The 27129-nt window shown below is 39.5% G+C and overlaps 1 protein-coding gene across 1 annotated transcript in view; it reads left to right on the forward strand.

Annotated features, from left to right (window-relative positions):
- The window catches only part of lrp8 (low density lipoprotein receptor-related protein 8, apolipoprotein e receptor), a 169865-nt gene that overhangs the window by 95471 nt on the left and 47265 nt on the right, over positions 1-27129 (forward strand). Inside the window, exons 4-6 of the mRNA XM_036570667.1 lie at positions 3694-3822; positions 22799-23182; positions 26905-27030. Coding sequence (XP_036426560.1) covers positions 3694-3822; positions 22799-23182; positions 26905-27030 — 639 coding nt within the window. The remainder of the gene's footprint in view (positions 1-3693; positions 3823-22798; positions 23183-26904; positions 27031-27129) is intronic.

The following is a 27129-nucleotide window of genomic DNA, read 5'->3' on the forward strand; positions in this document are numbered from 1 at the left end:
TGTTCGGACAGCCAGTGGGAGTTTGTTCCATCACCTGGGTGCCAGCACAGAGAACAGTCTTGATGCTTGCCTTCCACGTGCCTTGAAGGATGGCGGGTCAAGCCGAGCTGTACTCGAAGCTTGAAGGGTTTGTGGTACAGTTCGAGAATATGTCAAGTCAATTTGAAAAAAATCACCAAAACGTATTCCTATTTTCTGAGAGGATGAGAGAGAGGATATTCATTTTTCTCCATTCAAATGGAAAGTGCTACCTGGTGAATTGACAGCATGCCATTGTCAGACGCCTGCCCCCCTGCAAACCAGTAAATGTCAAGTATAGAGAAATGCACTTATGTTAAATTGCAATGTGAAAGCAAAACTAACTGGATCAAATGTATACACTGTAACAAAAACATGAACCTTGGTTCGGACCTTGGTCCAGACTTTCAGGTGTGAAAACGCCCTAAAGCACCAAGTAGGAATTGACAAAACTGCACCACAGTCCTCGTGGATTGAGACTTTATTAACAGTGACTCTGGCAGGTGTATCTTTTATGTTGTAGGCTTTAGTGGCCATGTAAGTGCTAGCTGAAAGCCTCAGTGGTAAAAATAATGGCCTGTCAGGTAGTCCATGATCGTGGCTTTAAGGATGCTTACTGTAGAATTTTAGAGATTATTCTTTGAGCTGCTAAATTTAGTTAGTAGCTACTTAAAATTACAGTTTGGCAGTGTCATGTGCTGCAAGTAATCATAGTAAACCTTGTTGTGAAACTGTGTATATGTGCATGCAAGAGATGGAATGCTATCATACCGTATATGGTACTGTAATGCGCTTACCCACCCACATACGATTTGTAGCTGTGAAATCCATCTCCTAAATGTTATTTGTTAAAGTTGTCTCCCTAATATGATCTGGGTTTTTTGCAGGGAAATAATGATTTTTTGGGCTTATCCATGTACATCTCTGAAATTTCATTTCCCTGCTGCTATTGACTACATTCCATCAGTACCCAGATGATGGTGATTTGTATTGTTAGATAAATATGATAATCTAATAACCTCCCTCTCTTGCTGGTCTTCTCATAACTTTGTTCCCTGAGGAGGAATTGAGCTGAAGACAGAATGAGTTTCACTGGGTGCTGGAAAAGACTTTAGCTAGTGCGGGCACACTGCTCCTATCCACAAACCTTTATTCTGCATGATGCTTTCCATGTGAAATGATCTGTAAAGATGTTCAAAATGATATCAGTATCTCTCCTCTCTGAGCCACAGAAGAATTCCTCATTGTTTGCCACAGACTTTCATTGCTTTGTCATTTGTGATTTCTAGACATTTTTCAAGTGACGAATTATAGATGGCATAAGCAAAAAAAGGCTCGCTGTGTAAGACAGACTAAGACTGTTTCAGAGTGCATCCCTTTCACAATTACCAGCCGTCCCCCTTTTCATTCAGCACTGAACTCCGTCCCCTCCAGCGCCAGAGGCGTCTCTTTTTTCCAATTACATGTGCTGACCTCCGTTATCCATCTGTCACATAGAGCAGTGAGGTGCTTGCTGGAGGGTCCTACTGCATGGTTGACTGTGATAGGGCCATGCTGTGGGAGAATTTTCAAACTCACAGTAGGTAGGGTAGTAGTAATTATAGTGTACAACAACATGCACACCTCTGTAGGCAACAACATGCACACCTCCAGTATCTCAACTAGGTGTATTTTGGCAGACGCCTATGTAAACGTCTGTGCCCAACGCCTGTATGTGCTCTCAGATTCACAAATACAGAAGTTTTTTTTTTTTTTGCTAACTTGCTAAACATTGAACTACAATGTAATAAAGAAAATGCACTTTTATTATTGATAAAATCTATTAATAGGACAAATACAAACTGAAAATAAATTAAAACACATACATTAAATACTTTCTGAATTTTTTTATAGTAGACAGGCTACAGAATATGCCAACATCCTCAGCGATAGAGAATAGTTGGTCATCCAAGTCAATAATATATAAAATTGTTTTTTAGTTATACTTTGCATTTCATTTGCATTTTGACTGGCTGCCGTTTGGGGGGGGGGTGTTCTGCCATTTCAACAGAGTACAGAGGCATTAACTTGCTAGCAGGGACTTTACTTTGAACACATCTGTGCTGACAGACACAGGAGAGTGAAGGAAAAAAATGGCATTTTTGACCTAGGTTTCTCATTTTCAGTACCATTCCAGTGATTTGTTAAGTTTGATGTTTCAGTGGCTGAACTTGCTGGTTTTACTGACGTAGAACCTTTACATTATTTATGTTCTGTTGGTATTGAAAGTTTACATGATGTGAAGATTATCTAAACTTTAAAACGGTTTGTCATGTTTGCCATAGCTATTCATTGAAAGGTTCTTTAGTGGACTAAAAATTGTTCTTCTGTGGCAGCAATCCAAAGAAGCCTTTTGGCACTTATTTTGTGTTCTATATGCTTTGCACATGCTTGTCATTGCATTTGTCATTCATTTACTTTCAACTAATTATCTTATAAATTCACATCAGCTTTTCCCCACCTCTATGTCTAATCACTCACTCTAACCCTAAGCCTAACTTTGATTGAAAACTTAAACCTAACATTTGCTGGCAATCAGTTGAGCTTCGCTATAATTTAAGCATCTATAGATAAGCAGTAGCAGGCTGTTATTCATCCAGATAAAATGAGACTGCTGTTTGTAGCAGCACCATCAGATTACTGACCGGTCTAATCAAACATATTAATTGTATTACAAATTGAAAATAAAAGAAACTGCAAGTTTTTTGCATAACAATGGTTGAAGTCAGTATGAAGACCTGAATAGTCTTGTGGGCATGGTAGTCTTTAGATGGGGAATGTGACGGACAGGGGAAGAAGATGCAATAAGAAGGACAGCGTTTCCCAGGAGGCCATGCTATTCTCCATCAGTCAGCCAGCCAGCCACTCACAATGGGCCATTCTGCTCATTTAAATGCACACACTTTGAAAATCACTCTGTGACTTTTTACAGGCCTCCTACATAACCCTGCTTTTTCTCAGTGCAGGTGTGGGGCTCCTACTCTATTCAGCCCCACACCACAGTTCAAGTCCAATATAGCTTCTGGAGATGAGGGCTGTAAGTCCATTTGCCGAGCCAGAATGACTTTCTGCTGATGTCGAGATATCTCAAATGCGATTCACCAGCTTCTTTTCCACATTTCCTCAAAGAAAGCTATATTAAAAGAACACACGGAACGAGATGTACCGCCCGTGCTTAAAGATAACTCCAGATATGCTTGGATTGCAGCCGGAGGTCTGCTCTGTTCTGTGGCTCTGAATAGGAAATGTTTCCCTGTCAAGGAACTCATAAAGGAAAAAAACAAGAAGAAAGTCTGAGAAATAAAAATCTGAAATGCGAGGTGCCAGGATGGCACTGTAGAGTTGTAATTCCAGTCAGGAGGACTCTGAGATGTATAATTGATGGAGATGATTTCTCAAATCTTCTGTGATCTAATGATCAAACCTCTGCCAGTGGTCTGTTTTAAGAGGTTGGCAGGCAGCCTGCGTGATACAGAATTGCATTGCACATTTTGGAGCTCAAGTAAAAATGTATTAATAAAAACCCTGCAGCACAGTGAGTAGTCAGTCAGCATGTGAACTTTTATTAGCTTAGCTTTGGAATGTAGGGCTTAACCATTATTAAGATGTTTGTGGCTTTTTTCCTTCCTCTTTCAGGTCGGCAAACCTGTCCCCCTGAGAAGTTTGACTGTGGCGGCAGTACAAACAAGTGTGTGTCACTCTCCTGGCGCTGTGACGGAGAGACAGATTGTGAAAATGGAGCAGATGAGGAACAGTGTGCTGCTGGTAAGGAAGTGGGGCAATGGTGTATTGATGGGCAAATTACAGACAGGTAATATCTATAGGACAAAATTTGGTCTTGAACTGTTATAGAGAGCACAAGCTGTTGTGTTTTAACCATCCAACCACTGTTCATACATGGAAGGACCATGGAGCAGCCAGTGCCTTTTTAAGCCACTGTACCTTTAAACCTCCTGGGGTAACATGAGGTTAAGTGCCTTGCTCAAGGCCACATCAACAGTGGCTAAAGGAAAGGCAGAGATGTTTTAAGCCTGCTGTGTTGAGGGACTTTATCAACATCTCTTTGTGTCCCTCAAGAGCCATCAACTGCCAAATCCTTCAGAGCCCTTATTCGCTGAACCACTGGTACAGAACCCAAAAGCAACATCAGTGCCCCAGTGCCCTCTTTTAGCTGTTTCTTTGGGTGTGGATGATTGTTTAATGTTACTTGAAGTAATAGTATTAGCTTTTTATAAATGAAGATGGTTGTTTTTGAAGTATGTAACATTTCCATTTGTACACTTGCTGTCCGCTTCATTACGCACATCTACAGTACTGTGCAAAATCACCCTTTACTTTATCTTCACATTTACCGGAAACTTGGTAATTTTTCAGGAGATATTTTGGACAAGATTAGATTTGACATAAGTAAAGAAAACTAAGAGGAAAAACAGCCATTTTCAAACCTGGAGCTAAAAAGTTGATTAATAAAAGATATAGAGAAAATGGGACTCCTGACAGCAGTGCAAGACCTGGTAGACCTCCAAAACACAGATAAACAGTACTGAAAGCTTTCATCTTTGAGAGATGGGAGAAAATCAAGCTTCACACTTGCTTCAGCTCTGACAAAATCAACAGGTGTTTCTGTCCATCCTTCCACTGTGAAGGTCACTGAGAAAAGGAAATAGAAAATTTGCAAATCAAACGAAAAGAAGCTGCTGGTGTTTTCAGAACAATATGTTAACCACCACTAGAGACCAGACCTCAATAACATTGTGCTGTAATAGGAAGCCACTGTGGCAACAAGTCAGTTTGTGAAATTTCCTCCCTCCTAGACATTAGGTATTATGGAAAAGTAGAAGTGTTTAGGAACCACATACTCTGTTATGCTCTATTGATACTCCTGTAGGTGTGCGCTTAGGAACAGTAACATTTTCCATTTCCACACACAGTTTGTATAAGTCAACTTCTAGCTGTTCATTATTGCTCAGTTTCTGACCACAGGAACACTGCTGTTTGGATATGTTTAATTGGTGGACTGTTCTCAACTTGTGATGGGGGAAAGAACATTTACACAACACTTAGATCAGGTCAGCACAGGCCTGACAGCAATAAGCTGGCATTTTCAGGTACTGTACATGAGTATCATAAAAAATGCTATTGATTTTGCTTTGTGGTTAGACATGTGACCTATAGAAGCACTGACTCTCACATTTCCTTCCCGCAGCATATGGTATGTATTATGCATTTGGCCTTTTAAAACCCTCTTGAATCTTTAATCCAACAACAAGAGCTGTGGGGTTTGGGGTTACAGGTTGGAAAGTGAAAACAGCATTTTTATAGCGGATTGTGACATGCCTCACCAATCAGAAAGCCCTTGTGTCAACTCTGCTTTGTTTTTCACCATCAAACTTGTGTTGAGCACCAACTGAGTGTTGTACCTCTTTATTACAGTATGACAGAAAATTAAAATATTTGAATAAATCCATTGCAGTCCACTACTGCAATTAAACCTCATTTTTTAAGGCTTTTTGTTACTCTCAAGACAGAATCCTTGAAATTACTGTGCTTTTCCCCTTCAGTTTCAGGAGAATGAAAGACCAACACAAAAAGGCTATATGACACTGTTTTACTCTGTGTGTGTGTCTACAGTATGTGCAAAGAAACATAACCCTGTATTTCCATCAGCATGTGCTTAAGATGAATAGGATAATGTAGCTCTTATGTTGTAACTTTGCTTTCCTGTATCCAGAGAAACCAAAAGCCTCTTTTGCAGTTTGCTACCTTGCTGGTTTCAACTTTGGCTAGAATTGTTTTCCTTTTTTCTGCTCCTTCTTCTTTTTCTTGCCATTAACACATTGGAGCACTTTGATTTGGGTTACACTTGTGTGATTAGCTTTAACTGTGCAAATTTGAAGAGTACAGAGAGTCTACTAGTGGGAATCAGGCCCTCACTCATGACTTCAGTCCCCATCTAAGGATTGATGTTCTTAGATGAAATTCTTACTCCACTTTATCATTTCTTTTCTTCAGTCTTGATGTTCCAAACACATGAAAAAAACTACCACATGTGCCATTATGAACTTTTTACCCTTATTTGATTTGTGATTCATCTACTAACGCAATTGAGTACGCAAGTACTCAGCACAAGGCAGTGGTAGATAATTAAATGCATATATTTTTAGGCATCTGTAGCATATTCACTGCAGGATAAATGAAGGGTCTCTTTTATTTGAATCTGTTTTCAACAAAAGATAAACCTGAGTGAGGAGAACTGCTTTGACTGACTAACTGGCACCTCCATTTGTAGGTTTGATCTGAAACATCCAAATGCCTGGAGCACATGGCACTTATCTGATTCCTCCCAGTATTTAGCATTTCCAGATTTTTTGGTTTCTAACTGGATACATGATTTTTCATTACAAATTTTGTTGTTGGTGAAACGTAGTAGTAGAGTCTTTGAAATTTTAACATGAATTTCAGATTCTTTTTTGCATTTGATATCTCCCATTTTGCTTTAATAACAGCCTGCACTTGAGCTGGCAGTGGACTTCACAAGTTTGTGCAAAAGTCTCTTATGAGAAGATCAGAAAGATTAGTCTGAACATTGAAAGGGATAAGACCCAAAAAAAACCTAAACATATCTGACATTTTTTTATGCAAAGGTCTTAACATGGTCAATATAACAAATTAAATTGGAATAGTGACCTAGATATAGTGCAGAACCTTTTTGAAAAGGGTTCTATGTAGCACCAAAAAAGGTTCTTCTATAGTTACAGTGTCAAGCTTGTTATAATAGAATAACCCTTTTTGGTGCTATATAGAACCCTTTTCAAAAAGGATCTATATAGAACTGTCTACAGCACATTCTTCATGCAAAGGTTTCTTTGAGCATTCATGGTTCTATATAGAACAATTTTCTTTACAAAAAATCCTTGAAGAACCATCTTTTTTTAAGTGTGTACTGTAATAGGAAGCCACTGTGGCAACAAGTCAGTTTGTGAAATTTCCTCCCTCCTAGACATTAGGTATTATTGAAAAGTAGAAGCGTTTAGGAACCACAGCAACTCGCCCACGAAGTGACAGACCATGTAAAGTTACAGAGCCAGGTCGCAGAGTGCTGAGGCGCATATTGCATCAAAGTTGCTTGCGCTCTGCTGACTCCATAACTGCAGAGTTTCAGACCTCCTCTGGCATTAACTTCAGCACATGAGTTTCCATGGCCAAGTAGCTGCATACAAGCTTTACATCACCAAGCACAATGCCAAGTGTCAGATGAAGTGGTGTAAAGCACATCACCACTGGATTCTGGAGCAGTGGAAACATATTCTGTAGAGTGACGAATCACGCTTCTCTGTCTGGCAGTCTGATAGACGAGTCTGGGTTTGGCGAATGCCAGGAGAATGTTACCTGCCTAATTGCACTGTGCCAACTGTAAAGTTTGTTGGAGGAGGGATAATGCTATGGGGTTGTTTTTCAGGGACTGGCCTAGGCCTCTTAGTTGCAGTGAAGGCAAATCGTAATGCTTCAGCATACCAAGACATTTTAAACAATTGTATACTTCCAACTTTGTGGGAACAGTTTGGGGAAGGCCCTTTTCTGTTCCAGCATGACTGTGTCCCAGTGCACAAAGCAAGCTCCATAAAGGCATGGTTGGGTGAGTTTGGTGTGGAAGAACTTGACTGGCCCGCACGCAGCCCTGGCCTCAACCCCATCGAACATCTTTGGGTTAAACTAGAATGGAGATTGAGAGTCAGGCCCTCTCATCCAACATCAGTATCTGACCTCACAAATGCTCTACTGGGTGAATGGGCAAAAATTCCCACAGACACACTCCAAAATCTTGTAGAATGCTTCCCAGAGGAGTGGAAGGTACCAACTCCACATTAATGCCTATGGATTTAGAATGGGATGCCATAAAAGCTACTGTATGTGTCCCAAAACGTTTGTCCATATGATGTAAATGAAGTGCACCCACACAGTTGATTATGTACTGCAGTCCAGTTTGGCAGTTTGACAGTGTTAGGTTACTCAAGTGTCACTGTGCCTTTTTAGCCCACAATGTCACATTGACTTAATATAAGAGGTAGCAGGAGTTTATGTATACTAATTCAGGAATGAGCACTGAGACGGTATTTTTTCACTCCTAGTGGACTGATGTGGTGATTTTCACCCATTCCTCTTCTCCACACATCTGTGATGAAGTGGAAAATGAGAGCTCTAACATCATAGCAATCTTTCAGCCTTCTCTTCACGATAATTGATTTCCTAGTCCTTGATGTCTGTTCCAGAGAGTTCTATTATCTTTTCTATGCAGTTCTAATAACCTGTAGGACTGTTTCTTTGATTTATAATTTAAAATGTGAAGCTGATGGTTGTGAATACTTACATCCTTTAATGCTACATGTGAGGGCTGAATAATGCCTCCAGGAAAATATTTCACATCATAAATCAAATAGTTTTTCGTATCACTACATATGTGACAGAACTGTTTATGGAACATATTAATACTGGAGTTAATGTTGTAGTTCAAAAGTATGATGTATGAAGTAAGTAGTTTAAAATTGAAATGTCTGTTATAATCTACACACTCACACACACAGCCTCATATTATAATGTGACATTTTCTGAATCTACATTGTTTGTCTGTTTTATCATCTCCACTTACCATATAGGTGCACTTTGTAGTTCTACAGTTAGATTGTAGTCCATCTGTTTCTCTGCATACTTTGTTAGCCTCCTTTCACCCTGTTCATCAATGGTCAGGACCCCAGAGGACCACCACAGAGCAGGCTTTATTTGGGTGGTGGATCAATCTCAGCATTGCAGTGACACTGACATGGTGGTCGTGTGTTAGAGTGTGTTGCGCTGGTTTGAGTAGATCAGACACAGCAGTGGTGCTGGAGTTTTGTGAGACACACCTTGCTACACAGTTTGTGCTAGTCATTCTATAGTCCTTCATCGGTGGTCACAGAACACTTCCCATTAATATTTTTGGTTGGTGGGCTATTCTCAGTCCAGCAGCAATACTGAGGTGTTTAAAAACTTGAGGAGAACTGTGGAGTCTGATCCATTCATACCAGCACAACACACACTATGACACCACCTCCAGTCAAAGCCACTGCAGTGCTGAGAATGATCCACCACCCAAATGGTACCAGCTCTGTTGTGGTCCTGTGTAAGACCTGGCCTTTGAATAACAGGGTGAAAGGGGGCAAACAAAGAATGCAGAGAGACAGATGGACTACATTCAGAGTGGACCTAATGAAATGGTCAAGGAGTGTAGATACATGGAGCCATACTTATTGAAGTGGCTGGTTGGTGTGTATTACTTGTAAATTACAGTGGTGACCACAGACATACACTGACCTACATGTGCTTACAGCAGGGTTATTGTAGTAAATTTTCATTGGGTGTTTTTTTTAGTTGTTCATGTTGGTTTTTGATTCCAATTTAGTTTCAATTAGTGTGTGTATTGTAGTTTTAGTTATGATTTTATTTTCTGAGAGTAATAGTTTTAGTTAACTTTTTATTTTTTATTAAGCTACTAGCACTGAAATAGCTTTTGATGCTTCATAAAAGCAGTGCTTTGCATCAATGACACTGTGCTCACATAAAACATAGCCACATAAACCACTTTCTCTGACTGCCCATTATTTGGGGAGACACTGCATTATCTTTTGGTAGTTTATGATTTTTGAGTAGGGGAAGGATATATTTCCTTTGTGGATCTAGCCCATCTGATAACCACCAGTAAGCCTGCTGAAATATAATGCAGTATAAAAACATCTGTTGAAAAGAACACACACATGCACTACACATACAAGGGATTAGAAATGGTTCAGGGAATGAAAACAAAAAACAAAAACCACCTTTCAGTGCTCCAGAGATTAAATGTTATTTAGATCTGTGCTTTTTCTATTTCAGATTTTTTCAATGATCTGACCTGAATTTCGAGAGAAAAAGGCCACACTGTTCATGTAATAGGCAACCTCCGCCTTCATCTCAGTGTGGTCATGTGATCTGTTGCCAGTAAGCCTGCCAAACTACAGTAATACACATAGCTACTGAATGCCTGTGGCAAGAGTTTATACTATCGTACTGCTATGGCAAGTCAAAAAATATATATATTTCACTCTGACAAATTGTTTTAGAACATTAAATTTAATATCTGTTCTCTTTTCTCCCCCTCTTCTCTCTCTCTCTCTCTCTCTCTCTCTCTCTCTCACTCTCTCTCTCTCACATACACACACATAAGTTCATTTTTTATGCCTGTACCCTCTGTACTGTTGCCACTAAATGAATTAATATACAAGATTTTTTTTTTTACATTTTTTTAGAGCACTGGCACACAGCCTGTAGTACCCACTAACCCCTTTACAGCTGTCTTAAACTGAGATGACGTCCATAAAACATCACCTCAGAAACCATATATGAGTTATACATTCTCACATTACAACCAATTTTGTGTGGGAAGGGAACAGCACTCTTTGCACTTCTACAAATATCAGGGCCTCTTGTTATTCCTCTTTTTTCCTCCTTAACTCCCTCCCTTCCTGTCTTCCTCCCTTTAGCTGAGGCTTTTAACATTAATAATAGGTGCTAATTGACTGTTGCATTAGCCTGCATTATAAATGCACTGTCTAAGCAATGGCCATTTGCTCTGTGTTGGGAGTTGTGCTAATCTGTGATTATGTGTGCTGTTGAGGTAAGAAGGGCTGTGTGCTTATGTGCAGCTGTGCTTAGAGGCTGGTCTAAGAAGAATGTGGGTGCGCAGCAAGTGTCACACTGATCTGAAATGATCAATCTCAACCCTCTACAACAGTGCTGTTTAGTACTAATAATAGACACTGTAGGCTGTGATGGAGTCAGTTGACCTCTACTGTCTGGAATGATGGAATGATGATTAAAGAAGGTAGTAGTGAAACATCCAAAGGGAATGTTGATGGTCGTTCTCTGTTCTTTTTTATTGAAATAATTTATTTTACACAGTATGTAGAATATTTTATTGATATTTCTTAATATTTTACCAGGCATGACTAGACCACAGTGAAAAATATATTCTTTTCTCCTTTTCCAGGAACCGAAAGTTAAGTGCTGTCAAAATGAACTTTTTTTTAGACGTTTTTGAACATTTTCCTGTTTTCTTAGAGGTCATAGTACTATATTTAATTATAAATGTTAATATACTATAACTGTCCTTATTCACAATGAAGTTTGAAGGAAATAGGATTAATAACATTTGATAAAATATATGGTCAAAAATTTTTAGGGCTCTGGCACATATCCTGTATTACATCAACTCAGAAACCATATATGAGTAATACATTCTCATATATTACAGTGTAGCCTATTATTCTTTTTATATACTGCAAAAATAGAAAATCATAAAATAAATAAATAAATGTAGATAATAATAATAATAATAATAGCAATAATAATAATAATAATAATAATAGCATGGCCTAACTCATGGGCTGTATATAATATTTCCGTTCTTAGACCATGGCAGAGGTCACTAATAAACGATAAGGACAATCCATGTACCCACATATACATTTACAGCTTCTTTTTGGAAATTCATTAATTAAAAATGTACTATAGATCTATTTCTATTTTGTTTTGTTTTGAAGTTACCAGTGTCTTACACTGTCTACTGTCACTAATCCTATTCATTTTGATAACCATATCTTAATGCACTTTATTACACTTTCAGCTGAATTGTACAGAAAAGGTAGAACTGTAAAGTGAGTTTACATTTCCATTTTATAGTTGAGTATGCGTGGGTTGGTTGTATAAATATTAATAATCTTGCTGAGATACTTTTTAAATTATATACCAAAAAACGAACGCGTTAGATTGTATTTGGCTCCACAAGTCACAAGCTGCTTCCTCCTTTTACTCCCAAACGAAACAAACATCATCTTTTCGACCTACAAGACAAAATCTTAAATTCTGTTGGTGAATTATTTTTTTCAGTCTAGACCCTAACATAAATTTCCACCTGGTTTCAAAAGCGGTGAAAAATTGTTGGCCACAAAACTGGCCACTGCGAGTCACTCAAACATTAACTCAAATACTTCTAACCCATTTTTCCACCAATTTTTTTGCAGACCTCCCCCATTTTGCATGGCCCTCCCTTGAATGCATATGCATAGCGGAGAAAAGTGCACTGTGTGGTCTTCCCTGCGCATGCTGCAGAAACTGTGTTTACGCTCGTGTGCCAGTTTTGTACATAACTTGCAGTCAAATGGCATCCCAATTGCATCTGAAACTGCCACAAAAGGCTTAGTACATTGGTCCCAATTTGTTTTTTTTTGACTAGGTGCATCAGCTGTTGCGTCACCTTTTTATATCTAAAATTGGTACAAATTCACATCTTAATATTTATCAGTATTTTTACTAGGCACATTTGTTGATTTTCTTCCAGCCTACATACAGATAGAGATAGAGAGAGAGAAACGAAGATAGTTATATTCTTCTGTTGCACTCTTAAAAGGCATTCCACTCTGTCTTGGCCACCTGACTGACCTCTGCAGCTCTGCATTATTGAATTACTGTTATTTAATAACAATTAAGTGAAACCGCAAAGTGTACACCCACCTAACATATTAGGAAGATCTTCTCTGTGTGTGTGTGTGTGTGTGTGTGTGTGTGTGTGTGTGTGTGGGGCTTGTTTGTACCCTTCTGCCTGTAAGCAAGTGTGTGGGTGTAATAGGTTTAGTCTCTGATGCTGTTGCACTCCCATCTGTTAGCACTTGTGACTGCTGAGAGAGCACTGTGGGCTTCTCTCACTTTCACTGCTCCTCTTCCAGCCACCCACGACTGTAGCAGCACATCCACTTTCAGCCTGCCACCACTGACGAGTGTGCACTTAGATCCATAAAGCAACTGAGCTAAATTCACTGTTAGGTATACTCCAGCTACCAATTAACCTGTTAATATCAGGGAGGACAGGATTATGAACAATAGTAGATGTGATTACAGTGAATTAGGAAGTTGTTCTTAAGCAGCCTTGTAAAGTATAAAATGGGGGTCTGGGTGTCACTGACATAAATGCCAAAATCGGGATGAATTTGGTTTCAACCAAAACAGTCAGCTTCCATTTAGTTTGTGTCTGAAGTTGATGTAGAACAGATTAATTTCTGTGTGCTATCGTAACCACCATGAAACCTAAACAACTGTCTACATAATGGCAGTCATTGGGGTCCAAGCACTCCCATAGATGCCTTTTAGTAGATTTGAACTTTTTTTAAAAAAATGGCCTCTATTTATCATATGTGTGGGCTGTTAAAAGAAGATATTTGGCAAATGATGTACACGTTTTTTTAACAAATAAAACAACAGAAAAGAGTGCAAAATTTGGACATGACTTGTGTTTGCATAGCATAACAGCATGTCTTGAGTTCACCAGAAATGTCTTGTTAAAATCACAAACATTTTCTCCTAGGAACAGTGCAACAGGACTCTGTCACCTTTTTCAGAGCTCGAGTTTTTATGTCTGATTGAGGACTGGTTTGAGAACTACTGACATAGCTAATGTATATATGTTTTTTAATGTTCTTTTTATGTATGTGAGTAAATGTACTCAGTTTTCTTATTGTATCCAGTTTTAAAAGTTAGTAGTACGTTGCTGTTTATGAATTTTTCTGTTCGTATCTACAGGTTGCTAAAATATAGACATTCACTGGATAAAGTGCTTGAAAATTTGAGCCTGATAATCTGGAACCTACTGTTTCTATGTGAATTAATTTCCTGGACTGCATGTTAGGAGGAGTATTAATGGACAAGATAAGCACTTCCAAAAAGAGCAGGAAATGTGCAGTTTTCGTATGACAGTGATATTCTTATTACATCTCTATGATATTAATGTCACTCAGCTGCTTTCAGCTGAAGCTTGCTGTTTCTTTTTGTACTGTGCAGCACTTTGTCCCCACTGAGATGACTGGAAGAGTATGTCTTTGGAAAAACAGCTTGAAAAGCGCTTCAGTAATGTTAGGTTTCTGAAAGACCTCTAAGCTCTGATCTCAGTTGCTCCTGTGCACTGGTGAGGGTGTGTTTAGGTTTGGAGATATGTGTTTTAATTATTGTTCATTATATTTTTGCACTCTTAAACTTGAATTTCAGCAAGTTCACTTCTTGAACTTGAATTTCAATGCATTTCTGCTAGTAGTTATTTGTATATGTATCAGAGGTTTAACAGTTGACCCCCTTCACGGTTTGATCAGGTCCTCGTTTACACAGATCTTCACAAAGTTCTACATTTGTTTCTTCATGTGTACTTAAATGTGTATTGTGAATTGCATACCAGGCTCAGTGATCAGAATCCCTCATTCTCTACAATTTGAAATGGTCTCACTAAGATAAGACTGAAAAACTGTGAAAAGCACAAGAAGACAAAAACATCACGTGCGCAGTGAGCTGAACCATAGGCTGTTGAACCACAGATTTCAATTTCGATTCAGAACCGTCATTTGCTATGTGCCCAGATCTGTGTGTCTGGCTAAAACATCCATGACATGCTGAACTTTTTCTGTTCTCTCTCAGCACCCTGATATTTCCCTTTCATCTGAGCTGCCATTTGCTATGCCTCCCACAGGCAATGCTGTGGCCCACGGTAAACATCTAGCTGCACTTTAGAGACCAGGAAAATGGCTATCCCCCTCTGTAAACAGCCTGCAGCATGCTGAGGAGGGCCCTGTCCCAACTGCTGTGTTGTAAATGAATTTGTAGTACAGAAGGGGCATTGCTTTCCTGAGCGGCACTGAGGTACTTTAACTCTCGATCTGTCATTCACATCTCCCGTAGCTTCTCGGAAGGCAGTTTAAGCAGAGCAGGTCTGTCACTTAGTGCTGCATTGTGTGTATTTTGCTGAATTAACCCACAGTTAAAAAAGCATGGTGCAATTTGATATTTATTATTTCATGCCTGAGGCAATAAAATTCTGTCGAAAGTGCGGATTCTGAACTTTTAATTGGTATCACTTTTGTGTTTTGTGTACAGCAGCTTGTTCCTATCTTTTGGTTTTGAACATGCTGTTGCAGCTAACACTGGTTTTAAAGGTCAAGCAGTGCAGCACAGCTGGTAAAGCAAAATGTTTTGAAAAACGTAGGATGTACAGACCTGAACCATAGGCAATGTAAATTGAATGTTAACATCAGTCATGATTTTACTTTGTAATTAATTAAAGAATTATGTTAATACATTTAAAGCTATATTTTGTATGTTTTGGGGATTTTGACACCTCTGTGTTGAAAATGTGTTATTGCATGCAATGTGCAGAAGAACATTTTTTAATGTTGGTTGTGCTTCAGACCCCTTCCCTGAGCAGATAAATCTGATAATTGTGAACACATTGAACAAATATCAAAAGTTGGTGAAGGTCGTCTTCCAACAATGCAACTGAATTATGTACAATTGTCATCACCTATTCCAGCACTCATTGTGAGGAAGGCAGGAAACACCCTGGACAGGTCGCCAGTCCATCATAGGGACACACAGACCTATACATTTACACACATATTCACACCTAGGGACAGTTTAGGATCTCCAGTTAGCCTGGCTACATGTCTATGAAATGTGAGAGGAAACCGGAGCACCCAGATGAAACCCACGCAGACACGGGGAGAACATGCCTCTTTCTTTCAGTCTTAACAAAGCAATCTTACATTTTGCAGCTTTTAAATAGTATAGCAAACATCAGTATCTCTCGACTTCTAAGGGTTGACGTCAGTTAAAGTATGATTTATTACTGCAGATTTGTAGGAATATTTTTACATGAGAACTGTTTCATTCATATGAAACCCAACAATATCACTCTGACTCATTGGAATTCTTTAATTGTAAGAAAGAGCTGTATAATCCATTCCTTAATTTTGTAGCACACAGGAGCCAGAGGCTGCTGGATGTAATTGCATTGCCTCTTTATTGGACTTTTCTGTAAACCAAGGTCATTTTTCCAGTAGCAGGGGTCAGCACACAGGAAGACACAGTCATCAATCACAGGCAGATCTATACTCATAGCAACCCATAGGTAAAGGTAAAAAAAAATAGTTACTTTGATAACACAAAACACGGTACTCATACTCAGTACACAAAGGGCACAATTATTGTACAAATGCAACAATTAGTGTACCTCTGGCAACACTGGGAGAACCAGGCTACTATACCAAAGACAGCAATGATGTAATGAAGGAAGCTGCAGGTTCATGACAGAGAACCAGGTAAAAGCCAACAGCTCAGAAGAAGCTGCTTTTTGACTGACATGCATAGCTCAGCCAGATCCAACAATGGTATAATGGTACACTGTCAGCAACCACAAGGTTAAGGAAACATTGTGACAGGAGCGTATAAACTACAGAACAAACAAGAGCATAACTGTGTAAATCACTTAAGTGTTGAAGCAGTACTACGGAAAATTTTGTTAAAACTGAAAGAAGCAGCATTACTGACAGGAGAAAAAAATGCTAAAATATGGTGTATGTGTGTGTGTGTGTGTGTGTGTGTGTGTGTGTGTGTGTGTGTGCGCTGCTGTGAGTCGCCTTGTAAAATCTGAAATCATCACATCAGAGGCATCGGGTCAGATTTTTATGGCAGTTTTTCAGGCCATGCCATATGTCTTTACATATTAATGTCACACACACAGTCTTTAAAAGAAGATCTGGCTCGATTTTAGGTCTCAAATACAAAATCATGGTTATACTGATACAGATATGATGACAACAGTAGATACTAGGATGATGCGTCCTTCGCCAAGTTTTGACAGTTTTCTTTTGATACTCTTTTAATGTGCTTGTGAACATCAGATTCACCCACTTATGGGGGTCCAAAGCACAATCAATGTTATAAAATGTTCTTACGCATGTTGCATGCAATTACACATTTGCACCGGAGAACTCTCCAAATCTCCAGATGTTTCATAGTGCAGCTTTAAGCATCAGACACAACACACAGGTGTGTAGCGTTGACGGCTAATAAAAGACACACAGCTTTTGCACAAATCGTGGTGCTTTATTAACCAGCTGTTTTTGGCCACAGCTATGCTGTACTTAAGCAGTTTCTACCTTACTAGCAACTTGTTCGCTGCTCAGCTCCTGTCTCCCTCTTTAGTCTCACTTCCGACTGACTCTCAGTTCTTCCTGCTCTCACACATATCCCCTTGGACACGACTTTCAATGCCTTCACAGTAAGAGTCCTTATCAGAAGAAATGCTGAAGAACCTATAACCTAAACTTACATGTAAACATTTCTTGAACGCAACTACACTTCCCAACTAAAGCCACCTGAGGGCCACAAAGTCTTTGAACTGAACTGGGGGCCACCTCTTGGCCGCAGTCCTGGGTAGCACAAGTGCCGCTCCTCAACAGCATGTGCCCTCAGTCCTCTCTCGGAGCAGTATCCTTGGCCACAGCATCCCCCGCTTCGGTTACGCTGTGCTCTCCATCAGTGTGCTGGAGTGGAGAGACCGAAGCGTGCACGACTGCTGCGGCGGTCCTTTCTTTGCCATGCACTGGACACATCAGTGCACGCACAGTTCCACATCCTCCTCCTGGGCACGTTGTGAGCTTCTCACAACGGTGCCACTGGAGGTGACGACGACAACAGCAGCAGCAGCTCTGACTGCAGGACTGGTAACATCTGTGCCCCGTGAAACTGCTGACCAAGCCAGCTCTCTCTCCAGTGCCAACTCCAGGGCCTCAGGCAAGTCCTATGGGTGGGCCAGCTGTGTGTAGACGTGCAGCTCATTAGGACACAGTGCCATGAAGAATTGGTTTTGTGCTATCTTGCTCTGTACAAGAGGTGGCATGTGAGCAAAAGCTCATCAGGCTAAGATTTCAGTATTATTAGCTAGGACTCTTAATTGTTCTCCTGCATGTCTTTGGCGGTTACACAGTTCGGATTGAAGGAGCTTGGGGTGCAAACACTGCCTGAAACGCCTCTGGAGCGCCCCTACAAATCCAGTGTCTTTCTAGGTTCTAGCAATAGCAGGTAAGCTAATGCATCATCAGCTGATGCTTGTTGTCAGTCAAACAAGCATCAGCTGCACGGTTCATCAAACCACTCACACAATATAGCTACCAGCTGAAATTGTGCATGGAAAGCCTCCCAGTCTGCTTTATCAAAATATTTTAGTCTTACTGTTTACTGCTAAACGCTGTCCATGGGCACTACCAACTTTGTTTACATCTGCACCTGGATTTTCTGCTGACGTCACAAAAGTTGGGAACAGCATGCATTGGTGGTTAGCCTCTCAGCTAACTGGCCCCACCTTTACAATAAGAGTCTGTATCAGAAAATCCCTGAGAATAAATGCTAAAGAACCTATAACTAACATGTAAACATTTCTTGAACATGCTACAAGAGAAACATGAGAAGGAGGTGGAGCAGGACGGTTTCAGAAAGGACTGTAACAAATTCAAAGTGATTAATGCTTGTAGCTGTATAATTTTCAGTTTAATGGCTGTGCGTTTCTGTGAGATGAAAACATCGTATCTTGTTTTTTGTTGGTGTGGAGTTTTATATTGCCCACCTACATTGTGGTAGAGGCAGTTTTTATTTAGCCAGTCAGCACAAAACCAATGACAATATATAACCCCCTGATCTTCAGCTGACCCATGCATTTATGTATGGCGCAGAGCACTCTGTATAGTGAGGGAAACTTTGATCTGAATTGCAATGGAGCTGACCTTATTACAAGGACAAGGTCAGTGTCTGCTTTGTCCTAGCTCTACTTCTGGCTACTGCCTCTACTGCTGTGAGCCACTTTCTCACTCCCACCCGCAGGCACTGCTGCCAAGACTGCCCAGGCTTTCCACAGGACACATTCACCCAAACCTCCTCAGTGTTTAGTTGCCTCACTTAACCTGCCATGTCTCTTCTCCTCAGCCTTATACATCACAGCTTCAGTACCTCTCTCCCAACTACACACTGGAGTCCCTGGAGAAGAGCCATGTCTCTACTGCTTGTTGCCGTAACGATATTAAGTGTAATGGCTGTGTGTTCCTGAACGCTCTATTAACTTGCCGGTTCTGTACAGTGGCTCTGTACCACAGGGGAGCTCTGTAGTGTAGTATGCAGTGGTATGCTAAGGTAATTTTTGTATTGTATTGTGAATGTGCACCTTACAGAACTGGCAAAGTGCGTTATGCAATAAACACACTTTTTCAGCAAGGAATTTTTTTTTTGATCAAAGCTCTTGTGCTCTACAACTATTAAAACAACCATTAATAATAGTAATAAGAATAAAAAACAAGATAAATCAAATAAGTTAAGGTAAAAAAACTCTGACTTTAGAATGATTAAATTATAATTATTTAGGAAATTATTCAGTGCACCCTGAAGTGTCAAATTTCAACATAATTCGAATGGATTTGATTATTTTAGTACTATTTAGAAGTATTAAAAACCCAATAATAATTCAATGAAGAAATAGTTTAATTTTAATATATGAATATATACTACAAGAATCAATAAACAATCAATTCACCAAATTTTTTTTTGGGGGGGGGGTTGAGAATTTTGCTTTGGCCAAAACATGGGTGCATACTATACTGAATATTATTGTAATCAATATCATATTTAACATTTAGAATTGATGCAGATGATACACTGATACATCAATTAATTTTTACAGTACTGTAATAATGATATAACTATAAAATGATAAAACTTCAATTAGCGTATTTATTGAAAGAAGCTTTTGCAGCAGGAAATGTAGTATTGTGTATGTAGTATTCATCTTACTAGGTTTTGTATTATCAGTAGTATTGTGCTAGCCTTTATGGGAATAAGTTCTAGGCTGCAGCCTTTCCTTGTTTTAAGAGAAACTTGCCAACACTGATTTGTTTATAGTGGTGGTGACATGAACCAGGGTCATGATGTCTACAACAAAAATATCCAAAATGATGAGTGAACCTACACGGGTGTTTGAGTTTTTATTTGTTAATTATGTTAAAGTAGTGTTAAATTTTAAAATTTTACCTTCAAGCACCCTGCTTGTACCTCTCTGCCAGGAATGCAATAAAAATGCATTTGTGGCCAAAAACTATAAAATACTATAAAATAATGTTTTACACACCCAGCAGTACATTCATAACCATTTAATGAAATAGCTTTTCGTGAGGATGCTTTTAGAGGCATTAATTACTTCGCACATCCTGTTCTTATAACTATTCCAACTCTAAGTTTGTCTAGAAAGGGAGCATTGCACATCACACCAATCAGTGGAATTCCCCTTTAAACGGGACACTATTTTGAAGTAACGTGCTAGCCTTTATGGAAAGACGTTCTGGACTGCAGCCTTACCTTATATCAACAGAACATATTAGCATGCCTCTCTGCTTCTTAGGAGCACACTAAATATAATACTCATCAGATATCTTTCCATGCCAGCAACTCCTGTTCTGATGTGCTAAAGCATGGTGTCTTATTCAATATCACGCTCTAAAAAATACAAGCCACATGAATCATGAAAACGTGTGCGTGCGTGTGTGAGAGAGAGAAAGCAGAATATAATTCGCTGCACATATTGCATATGCGGTTGAGGTGTAGATTGTGTGTACATGTGCATGTGTGTGGTCCAAGGTCACTATGATGGTGCTAATCTCAAGCTTTATCTATTACCTGTCTGTTACTTTGGATTAAGCAATGTCTGGTTGCAGTCGTTCAATAAGATTTTATTCCCCTACTCGTGGCTCCTTTCTGCTATTTTTATATCTTCTGTCCATTCCTCCTGACAGCAGCAGATAGAATCACACTTGCAACACGTATTTGCTGTAATATGGCTGTGTGTGTGTGTTTGGTCACATACTGTGTGTGAGAGACATGAGGCTCTGCTGGTCTTTTGAGGCAGTGTTGCAGTACTGATGTTGAATCCCAGGTTATCTCCTCTCTGATGTTTCCTCATGCTCTCCTGGCCCTCTGGGGAAACATGGGGTCAGCCAATCCAATATAGCCCTGCTTAGAGCAAACACAATCTGCTTCCACACGCTCTTCATACACCACCTCGCAGCACACACACAGCACTTGGAGTCCTATTAAAAGCATGCCACATTTGATGTCTGCCTTGCCCTTGCAGGCAGAGGAATGGTGTAGCATACATCAGTTCAACATCGTAATCCTTCAGCGACAGCATCATGTCAAATTTGCTGGAAGATTACGAGCCTTTATCCCTGCTCAGTATGTAATTCCATCAGTTCACCTTGGTTATTTGGCCGCCACTGGAAAGTCCTGTAAGTGATTTGTGACATTAGGCAAGTACCTAGTTTTGTTATTTTGTTAATGACGGTTGTTGATATGTCATTAGCCAATTAGGCCCTCGTTGGCTAATCAGCTTTGTGAAAATGAAATGAGCAACATGCCCATTGGGTCATTATTGTAATTGGTTTGAAAAGCCGGAAGCGTTGGAGGGGAACAATGAAACGCACATCAGCTAAAATGCAATGAAGGACAACAGTGACCTTTGTGTCAATGGCACAAATCACATTGATTCAGAAACCAGCATGGCAATTTGATAATGCCACTGTGTTATGATGAGGAAAGCGTTTTTGTGAGACACAGCTACCCTTTTGCAAATGCTTTTTTGTTAAAGCACCATTTATTGCGCCTCTGTCTTGTTCATGTAAACAGTTTCTTCAACATGGTTGGCATATTAATGCATTCTTTTACTCCATGTACATATTTTCTCATACATAGCCCTTTCAAGTTCACACATGGCCCACAGCATGTGTGCACACTTTTGAGCCATTTGGTGCTAAAGTAAATCCTTTTATGCAAGCAGTATGAGATAGGATGTTAAAAACCAACAGCTTAAAAGCTCAGAGAGGCAGAGAAGTTTAATAACCATATTAAGGAAGGGTTCTGTACTTACAACAGCATGTTCAGTGACTGGCCGCTCAGAAATGTTGTTTAGCCTCCAGGTCATCCGTAAATCAATGAGGCTATTGAGCAAGCCCACCAGACTACAACTCACTCTGGGGTTTCCCACTAGAACTGCATTACCTATCTCATGCTTAAAAACAGCAGTCAGGTTTTATTCAGGTAAACCACTGTTAACTCACCATAACAGTGAACCTGTGGGCTCTGTGATTCTGAGAATGTTCTGTTCTGCTGTTCTTTCCTGTGGTCTAGATATGTAATTGAGAAATTTGGACCTAACTGTAGAGATAACACTGTAGAAATCACAGTCATCGCAGATGATGACAAAACATGTTATCATTTTATATTACTTATTTCTTTCTAGTATCTCATTGAAACAAGCAGAAAAATGCTGTCAAAAGTACATATTATGCGCCGCATTTGTGTTACCAAGCAGAAGAGGAGACATTTTGATCTGAACTTGGCGAAAAGCTCTCTTGATTTGTGGAAGAAACACATTACGTTTTTGCCATGTTTGTTATTTTTGACATTGAAACAAATGGAAAAATGTTGGATGTGCTGAGTCAGGCACTCAGAATTGTTGATACAGAATGTAGATTGAGTCATGTAATATGTAATTACTGTTATAGTATAGCAAAAATAGTATAGCAAAATGACAACTCTAGCCTTCTAAGGGTTACAATCAACCTGTTGACCTCTTAAAATGTCTGCAAGACAGCATATGCAGTAAACAGTTCTCCTCTAACATGTACAGTGTTGGTCAGTTTAAAGTGACCCTCACACTTCACTCAAAATAAATCAAAATGTTTTGTATCAATTCAAAATTTTTGATGTTTGATGTGCTCCAGATCTCTCTACCTTATTGTTTCCTCCTTCTCCTCCTCAGATGCCAAGGCCTGTCCAGCTAAGGAATTCCAGTGTCGGAATCGGCTGTGTGTGGCACCCACGTTTGTGTGTGATGGTGATGATGATTGTGGAGACGGCAGCGATGAGGAGAAGTGCACAGCATCCACAGCCAGCACCTGCACCCCACACGAGTTCCGCTGCAACGACTCAGAGTGTATCCCAGTTCTGTGGAGCTGCGATGGAGACCCTGACTGTGGTGATAAATCAGATGAGTCGCTTGAGCGCTGTAGCCGCAGGACGGAGCCACAGAAACCCCGCTGTCCAGCTGGAGAGTTCCAGTGCGGCAGTGGAGAGTGTGTCCACCTCAACTGGAAATGTGACGGTGACGCAGATTGTAAGGACAAGTCAGACGAGACAAACTGTCGTAAGTAGTAGCATGTCCTAAGAAAGAGAGTGAATGAGTTGAGCATGAATAAGTTTGACCTTAATAGTTACCAACATTTTCTGAATTACAAATGATAATTAATATATTTTTCTAATCTGTATTTTTATTGTGATGTTTATGGGCTTAGATTTTTAAAGCATTAAAGAAAATTAAAGACTGTAAGAGCTATGTTGCTTGCATAAGTACCTCACAATAATATTTGGTCAAGCCTCCTTTTTAGTGGAGTAAGTACCAATTTTATACTGTTTGGAAGTGATTTTTTTTCTCATTCATCTTGATAGATTTACAATAAGGTTGTTCATTTTGGTAGGATGACGCTTGTGGATATTTCCACATTTCCTACAGATTCTCATTGGGATTGAGATCAGGACTTTGACTGTAGGACGTTCATCTTTTTGTTGTTGAGCCACTTTAGTGTTGCTTTGGCCTTGTGCTTGAGATCATTGTCCTTGAGATCATTGTCAGAATCACTTTATTTCACCAAGAAATTTTTCTTGGTGAGTGCACACATTTATGACATGTAACATACAAAAGTCCTATTGAAAAGTGAACTTCCTCCTTTGCTTCTGTTTCTTAGCGAACTGAAGCAGCTTCTGTTCACCTGTATTTTGCACCATCCATTCTTCCTTAAGTTTGAACAAGATCCCCTATCCCTGAAGATAAAAGGCATATAGCATGATACTACCACCACCATACTTTACTGTATGCTATTTCTTGAAACATGGTTAGTGTCAGGTTTGCACCACCTTTAGCAGTTTTGCCCAGAAAGCTTGTTCTAAGTCACATCTGACCACAAAACATTTTTTTCACTTGTTAATTTGGTTACTTTTAATCTATTTGGCAAAATCAAAATATGCTTTTAAATGTTTGCCCCAAGTGATTGTTTTTCTTGCCACTATCCCATAAAAGCCAATTTTATGATATTTTGGACCAGGGCACCTTTACTTTCAGCCAATAAACTCTGTAGCTCCTTAGATATGATTGTGTGTTCTCTGTAGCTATCCTCAAAAGTCTACATCTTGCTTGGAAGCTGAGTTTTGAAGGGCTTTTGACTTTTTTTTCTTCTATTGTCTGGCCAGTGTGGTGCAGCTTCAAATGTTTTGATGTCTGATGTGCTCCTGACCTCTATACCTTATCATTTCCTCCTCTTCGTCAGATGCTCTAATTATTTAAACAGTCATTGATGGTCATTCTAATATAATAGCATTTTAATTCACTGTGTTATAATGTACATAATACTATAAATAATCATGATTCAGCTTTACATTATAGGAACTTTTGTATGTAAATTGTGAGAAGTGTAATGCTATTTCTGGAGCAACGTTTTCTGCTAATGTGATATATGATGCCTACTGAACAAACTCAGTGAATTACATTTTGACGTCTCCACGATGCAAGGTGTGCAATAAGAGTATAAGCAGGAAAAAAGTATGATAGATGCATTATGGGTAATTGTAGTGCCGAATGTGGCATATTAAGCTGTGGTGTTTATACCTACCCAAATATATCTTGGATGTTTCTGTTCCATATTTAAAAGTAACACACCTCCAGGTACATGCAAATTTGGACACTGTGTTTATTGCTACTGAAGCTGAATTAGTTTTACTTGGGGAAGTGCTGTAATTTGAGAGCACAGAGGAGGTCTGTGATTTTATTCCACTATGAATCTGCTATGTCTTTAGTTTTTATGGGCCTGCTAAGTAATAATTACAGAGTAAATTATGTTCTTTAATTCACAGAACCTTGAGATCCCTCAGTAATGGTAGACCTTTTTGAATCTACCTCACGGTAACATAATAACAAATTCTGTTAGTAGACAAGGAGCGGGAGGCAAGAATAACCACTAAAATGAATTTGACTTGGCACAGTTCCTTAATCCTCAAGTTCAAACCTGGACTAATGAAATCTGCATTCTGGTGATTGACTAATTAGAAGGAGAAGGAAATTACCTCTTGCAGTGTAAGGCTATTTCTGTCTTGTTGGACAGCATTTGATACATTGAATAAGCCTACTTTGCTAACAGGAAGCTATTATATCTGACATGAACTGGAAGTAAGTTTTTGTTGTTTGTTCATTTTATTCTTAACATTGACATGAAGTCTTGTTTATGACGTTTTGATCTGGGCTATCTGGGGTAATCCAAGGAAGATGCTTGACCCTGTGCAAATCAACCAATCAAATCCCTTACAATTTACATTTATTGTTGGGTCATTAAAAAAATTGTCACGTTTTTAACTGTGCACAACTATGTTGTGTTCATGTGACATATACAAAAGTATTATGGCTTTGGAAGTTGACTGAAACATTGTAAGGGGTTCAGTATACTAATGTTAACCCAGTACTTATCATGCATTTATCAGGGACAATGCTATGTGCATTGAACAAATACAATGAAAGCCATTCAAATCAGTTAATCTCCACCATCCTGGTCTTGATTTTCAGTATCCTTCACTATAAACCATGTTTATATAGAAGATTTTAAACCCACATGCCTCCATTTATACTGTGTATGTGAGAGAGGGAAAGGACAGGTAATTACTGAGCATTTTTGAATCCTTCTATCCTGTGCGCACACTGCTGTGTTCAGCACGTTCCTGAATGTGTATGTGTGTGCCTGCCAGCGTTTCAGAATGTGCTCTTTTGACATGGTTCTCAGCTCTAAGCCATGTAAAGCCATGTCGTTTGTTGAAGCGCCAAATTCTGTGTACCAGTGTCCTGTTAGTTGCTAAGTAACCGTGTGTGTGTGTGTGTGTGTGTGTGTGTGTGTGTGTGTGTGTGTGTGTGTGTGTGTTAGGATATAAAGGAGGCCTCTTGAGTTTTGAGGGCCTGTTCTGTGGACTTCTTGGGCCCTACTTATTGCTCACACTTTTCAATTCCAATTTGGAGCATTTGAAATAGCTTTTCCAGAAACAATCACAAACTGCTTGTTTAAGTACTCATCTAATCAGGTTAAAAACAACAGACAAAAACTACTGTACTGCTTCCAAAAGATTTTCCATCTTTTTCAGTCACTGCTATATCACCCTTAAAGGATTGTTGATGATCTTTTGACTTGACACCAAGATAAGCCATTCATGACAACTGACATAAACCTGACATAAACCGCTAACATCTATAAAGACTTATTCCAACAAACATCAGTTGTCATTACGGCTGCTTTTGTCACCTTTATTGTCATTTCATCTCAGCAACTGACCAGTAATCACACCCAGTAATCATTAATGTTTGATTTTATAATATCTATTGTGCTACCACTGAAGAGAAATTTATTTTTGGTGTGTATATTGTGTGTTGGCCTGTAGAGCCAAGCTATAGCCAGCATCTGTTCTTCTGTGCTGAAATTGATCATCAGTGTGTCTCTTCTCGGTGCTGCACTTCTAAAGCCCACCACATGAATAATTAAGCACACTTTAAAAAAGATGAATGAGTAAAAATAACGTCTCTTTGCCCAAACAGCACAAATCACACAACCAGTCACTTTTTTATATCCCTGTTCTTTATGTAGACAGTGACAGATTGGTTTCAGTTGAGAATGAAGGATTTCTTTAGAACTTAAGTGCACTCTGTGTTTGACCTGACTGCAGGTGAAATGCAAATGTTTACTAAACTGTAATTACCACCAACATGCCAAGTCATAAAGTTTCACTTGTGTGTGTGCATGTGGGTGTATGTGTGTGTGCGTGCATGTATGCGTGTGTCAGCTCTGTTGACCTGCAGACCAGATGAGTTCCAGTGTGGCGATGGTTCCTGCATTCATGGCACTAAGCAGTGTAACCGTGTGCACGACTGCCCTGACTTCAGTGATGAAGCGGGCTGCATCAACAAGAGTGAGTCTCGGATTCTGTACTTCCTTTCTTTGCTGTCCTCCCCTTTCTCTCCTGCCTTACCATTCTACCTTCAGGCAAACATGTAATCAGAAATCGCTG

The sequence above is a fragment of the Colossoma macropomum genome, unplaced genomic scaffold (genome assembly GCF_904425465.1).
Source record: "Colossoma macropomum unplaced genomic scaffold, Colossoma_macropomum, whole genome shotgun sequence".
In the NCBI taxonomy this organism is placed as follows: Eukaryota; Metazoa; Chordata; class Actinopteri; order Characiformes; family Serrasalmidae; genus Colossoma; species Colossoma macropomum.